The sequence below is a fragment of the Dipodomys spectabilis genome, unplaced genomic scaffold, assembly GCF_019054845.1.
Source record: "Dipodomys spectabilis isolate Male_0828 unplaced genomic scaffold, ASM1905484v1 ptg000621l, whole genome shotgun sequence".
Classification (NCBI taxonomy): Eukaryota; Metazoa; Chordata; class Mammalia; order Rodentia; family Heteromyidae; genus Dipodomys; species Dipodomys spectabilis.
The window spans coordinates 1264666-1270458 of record NW_024871298.1 but is presented as its reverse complement, the minus strand read 5'-3'; the positions used below and the strand labels follow the sequence as shown (position 1 = coordinate 1270458).

Genomic DNA, 5793 nt, shown 5'->3' with positions numbered 1-5793 from the left:
AAGACAGAATGGCTCCCTACAGAAAACACTCCAAGGGTGTGAATTAAGTCTATCCCTCCATCCTTAGCTCCTGGCAGGGGGCTCAGCCTGTTCCGCCCCTCCTCCCGGGTAGAGGTGCTTCTTAGCTTTGGGGGACGGAGGGGGGGGAGGGTAGGAGAAGGCTGTTGATCCAGCCTGACAGGGAGGGGGCAGGCAGGCCAAAGGCGGGGTGTAATGGTGACAGGTCACAAAGGGCAGAGGGCAGCAGAGGTTAAGGGAGGTGAGGGGGGGAGACACAGGCAGAAGTCTCACAGGGAGATGGGCAGTTGTTTCGACTCCCTCCCTCCTTTGGGGACTCCATTTGTGGCTGGCAGAGATGTCCCGGATCAAGAAGACCATGAGCAGTGAGTGCCTGCTGCCTTATTACACAGCCCACAGCTACCGCTCCATGGGGGTGCTCAACACCTCCATGGGGGAGCTGCAGCGTCAACTGTACAAGGGAGGGGAGTATGACATTTTCAAGTACGCACCCATGTTCGAGAGCGACTTCATCCAGATTAGCAAGAAAGGGGAAGTGATCGACGTGCACAACCGGGTCCGGATGGTCACCGTGTGCATCGCCTCCACCAGCCCCATCCTCCCGCTCCCCGATGTCATGTTGCTGGCCCGGCCAGCCAAGGTGTGTGAGGAGCATGTCCGACGGAACCGGATCACGGGGAGACGCAAGCCCTCGAAGACCCTGGAGCTCACCAGGCTGCTGCCCTTGAAATTTGTGAAGATCTCCATCCACGATCGGGATAAACAGCAGCTCCGCCTCAAGCTGGCCACGGGCCGCACGTTTTATCTGCAGCTCTGTCCTTCTTCGGACGCGAGGGAAGATCTCTTTAGCTACTGGGAAAAGCTTGTCTACCTCCTGCGGCCACCGCTAGAGAGCTGTAGCAGCGCCCCGACCATTCAGACAGGCGATATACCCATTGTGGACGACATCAAGAGCCAGACGGTAAAAAGCATCTAGAGACTTAGCGGGTCAGGGAAGGTGGGGGGGCAGGAGGCGGGGAGTTTGAAGCACATCCTCAAGTTGGGGTTCTGCAGAGCTATGGGGATTCTCTGCTGCTCACATAGGCAATGTCCTGAATTGGAAAGGGTGCAGGGACAAATGAGTCAGCACTAGAGGGACTAACCTTACTGGGAGGTTCAGGCGGTCCTCAAAAAGAAAAAACGGTCCAGCGGGAGCCGGCTAGGATTTAGCTAGACTCAGGAGGCTGAGATCTGAGGGTCATGGTTCAAAGCCAGCCTGGGCAGGAAAGTCTGTGAGACTCTTATCTCCAGTGAACCACCAGAAAACCAGAAGTAGAGCTGTGGCTCAAAGTGGTAGGGTACTAGCCTTGAGTGAAAAGAGTTCAAGGACAGCGCCCAGGCCCTGAGTTCAAGCCCTATAACCCACCCCTACTCCCCCCAAAAAAAGAAAGGAAAAGAAAATAAAAATGTCTGGCTTGAGCAGTGTGCTGGTGGCTCACTCCTGCAAGCCCTACCTACTCAGGAAGCTGAGATCTGAGGGCTGAAGTTCAAAACCAGTCAGACAGAAACATCCACGAGACTCCTATCTCTACTAACAAAAGGCCAGAGTGGAGGCGTGGCATGGCACTAGTGGTACAATCCCAGCATTGAATGAAAAAGACCTGAGTTCAAACCCAGTACTGGCTTGCACATGCACGCAAGCATGCGCGCACGAGCGTGCGCACGCACGCACGCACACACACACACACACACACACACACAGACGCACAAGTCTGGCTGGGTACTGTGGCACCTATAATCTCAGCACTTGGGTTGTTCAGGTAGGATGAGTTCTAGACCATTCTATGTTACAGAGCAAGATGCTGCATCTATCTATCTATCTGTCTGTCTGTCTGTCTGTCTGTCATCAACATCATCCATCTATCATCTATCATCATCCATCTATCTATCTATCATCATCATCATCCATCTATCATCTTTCTATCATCATCATCTATCTATCATCTTTCTATCATCATCATCTATCTATCATCTTTCTATCATCATCCATCTATCATCTATCTATCTATCATCATCCATTTATCTATCATCATCATCCATCTATCATCTATCTATCATCATCATCATCATCCATCTATCATCTATCTATCATCATTCATCTATCTATCTAACATCATTCATCTATCTGTCTATCATCATCACCATCCATCTATCATCTATCTATCTATCACCATCATCATTATCAATCTATCACCTTTTTATCTCTCTCTCTCTATCTATATCTATTCTGGATCTCATTCAGAATTATAAGCCCTTCTGAACCATTGTGGTTGGTTAATTTCTCCTTGAACACCTTACACTTGAATCCAAGTAGTCTTAATTATTATAGAATATTAAAAATGCATCCTCTCACACACACATACACACATACTATTCAGATAGTCTCGCAGGTTAGTTCAAGCTGGCCTCAGACTGGCAGTGCCCCTGCCTCGGTCTCTAGAGAACTTAAAGATGTATGCTACGATGCCTGTCTAAAACTTCTTTGTCTTTTTTCCCTTTGTGTCAGTGCTGGGGCTTGAACTCAGGGCCTGGGCATTGTCCCTTAGCTTTTTGTCTCACAACTAGAGCTTTATCACTTGATCCACACCGTCACTTCCAGGCTTTTATTAATTAATCAGAAATAAGATTCTCAAACCCATCAGTACCTGGCTCCTCCTTTTCCTTTTCCTCCTTCTCCTCCTTCATTTTGCCAGTACTGGGGTTGAATTCATGGCCTTATGTTTGCTCAGCGGGCTCTCTACCATTGAACCACATCTCCAGCCCTTTCTTGTGCTGGTTATTTTTGAGATAGGGTCTTTTTTCCTACCTAGCCACATGGCTGGACTGTGATCCTCCTATTTTTCACTTCCTCCCTTAGCAGGACATGTACTACCAGGGACAGCTTCTTTTGTTGAGATGAAGCTTCAATGCAACCTCAATCCTTCTGACCTCAGCCTCCTACTAAGCTGGAATTACAGGCACATGCCACTGCACACAGCTTTGGGTTGAGAAAGGAGGTCCAGAGAACTTTTCTGCTCAGGTTTGGCCTCAAACCATAATTCTCCCATTCTTAAGTAGCTAGTGTGAGTCACTGGTGCCCAGCTATATGTTTTCATTCCTAATTGATGCATAAGGTACATATTTATGTGCATGCAACTAATTGTTGCCAACCATAGTTAGCCTGCTGTGACACACAACATTGGAAGTGGCTCCTTCTATTGAGCTAACCATCCTTGCTACATGCTTCCTTCCCAATGCCCTGTCATGTTCTAGTTCTGTGCAGTGCTCCTGCAAGACCAACTTCTTTTCACAGAGAACATTTTTTTTTTGTCAGTCATGGGCCTTGAACTCTGGGCCTTGGTGCTGAGCTCTTCAGCTCAAGGTGTATGCTCTACCACTTGAGCCACGGCGCCACTTCTGGTTTTCTGGTGGTTAATTGGAGATAAGAGTCTCACTGGACTTTCCTGCCCAGGCTGGCTTTGAACCGTGATCCTCAGGTCTCGGCCTCCTGAGTAGGTAGGATGACAGTCACAAGTCACTTGCGCCCGGCAACACAGAACATTTTTGTGTGCATGCATTCCCACACTGGGGCTTGGACTCAGGGCCTGTGCTCTGTCCTTTAGCTTTTTCACTCGAGGTTGGTGCTCTACCACCTGAGTCACAGCTCCACTTTCAGATTTCTTTTTTTTTTTTTTGTGATTCATTGGAGATAAGAGTGACAGACTTTCCTGCCGAGGCTGGCTTTGAACCTCAGTCCTCAGATCTCAGCCTCCTGGGGAGCTAGGTTTACAAGTTTTTGAGCCATAAGTGCCTGGCAGCCCACAACACTTTGACATGGAGGAAGTCCTTGTTTCCCTTGAACTGGATTTTTTTCTTCCTGACACAACAATGTGCTGATATTTGTGTAAGTTGGCATAGCCCTTAGATGTACATGGACATTTATAATTTGTTTCACTGACCACCAAAATGTGAAATCTATCCTTTGACTCAACAATCCTGCTTCTGGAAATGTGTTCTGCCAAATACAGAAGCTCAAGAAATCATACCATGGTAGGGAGGTGTGGCTCAAGTGGTAGAACACCAGCCCTGAGTGAAAAAGTCAAGCAAGAGCATCAGGCCCTGAGTTCAAGCCCCAGCATCAGTGCCACACGCGCACACACCACAGACAGACAGACAGACACACCAGACACACACACACAGATACACACACACACATAAACTTTTAACAGGTGATTCCAAACTGTTCTCATGCTCAGTTCTCGCCTCTCCTCTCCCTTCCCACCCTTCTCTCTCTGCCGCCTGTCTGACCTATTTCTCCTCTCATTGATGCAGTCCTCAGAGCTCCATGGGGAAGGGGATCAAGATTCTGGGCCTCGGAAGTGTGGTGAGCTATCTGGAGCCTCCTCTTCTGCGTATGCTGGGGGAGAAAGAATACCACCGGGATCTTCGACGTTAGTAGCCCCCAGCTCTACCAGGCCGGTCAGTGCGGGCACAGCAGGACCAACCTATAGCATGGCAGCTGCAGGGTCGAGAGCAGGCTCCACAGCCAGTCTGGCCATGGTAGGATCCAGCACCAGCACCGCCTCGTGTGCGGGGAGCCTTTCCACCACCAAGCACCAGGGTTCTGGCAACCTAACAGCAGCTGTGGCAGGAAGTGCCAGCAAGGAACTCAAGGGAGGTGGGGTTGGTAAGACCCTGGCGGCTGCCACCAACGTGGGATCCTCAGAGGGTGTCAACGTGGCCGTGGCGGGCACAGCCAGCACCTCTTCGGTGGACGTGTCCACGGCAGGGGTCACAAGCATGTCCGCCGACAGCAGTCTGAGCGTGGTCTTTGCAGGTACCATGCTCACCAATGCACCTGAGGAGAAGAAGGGCAAAGTGGAACCCAGTGCTGCGGCACCCCTGGTGTCAACTTTGAAGAGCGAAGGCTACATGTGTGAGCGCGATGGCAGTCAGAAGCAGGGGCCCGAAATCCACAAGGAGAAAAGGGAGAAGAGAGAAAAGAAGGAGAAAACCACTAGCCGGAAAAGCTCCCATCATCACAGGACCAGTGAGAGCCACCACAGGGCGAGCAAGGACAAGCCTCGAAAATCGTCTTCCCATAAGTCTGTATCCAGCCACGGTCACAAAAAGGAGGATCACAAGAAGCCGCCCAAAGGGCAGAGCACCGTCAGGGGCAAACGACGTGGGTCTCCTCACAAAAGCACCAGCCGCAGCTCTAGCGTCAAGGAGAGCAAACCGGCTCACAAGCCGAGGAAGACTCGATCTGGGGGTGCTACGGGCGCTTCCAGCAAGAAACCAAGCAAAATCAGCTCTTTCCTGAGGAATCTCATAGCCATGCCGAGTTCAAAAACCATGGTCAGCTCGCACAACCGAGAGGTGGACATCATGGCCAAGAAGGTAGAGAAATGCAACATCGAGACTAAGGTGGAGAAAGGACAAGAGGGCCAGAAATTGGGGATCAGTGGCACGGTCACGTCGGAGACAACGGAGATGATTATCTTTGAAGCAAAACCAGTTAAGTAAAGAACCGGCACAGGAAGCTGTGACATACACACACACTCACACACACACATACACACACACACAATCACACTCCTGGGGTTCAGGGAAGCAGCCTCAGGAAACCAATGCCAGCTTTCTGAACAGCAGGTGAAAAGAATAAAGGTCCCACTCCTCCATAAAGAAAGCTGTCTGTTTGAATCGCTTTGTCCCACAGGGTGGCATATAACACTGGTTTCCATGAACAGCCCTCCC

At 50.2% G+C, this 5793-nt stretch overlaps 1 protein-coding gene across 1 annotated transcript; it reads left to right on the top strand.

Moving 5' to 3' along the window:
• Positions 1 to 355: 355 nt before the first annotated feature.
• Fam71b (family with sequence similarity 71 member B) lies at positions 356 to 5562 on the top strand. Its single transcript, XM_042671402.1, has 2 exons — positions 356 to 979; positions 4369 to 5562. The coding sequence occupies exons 1-2, from the start codon at positions 356 to 358 to the stop codon at positions 5560 to 5562; spliced, it is 1818 nt and encodes a 605-aa protein (XP_042527336.1).
• The last annotated feature ends 231 nt before the right edge of the window (positions 5563 to 5793 follow it).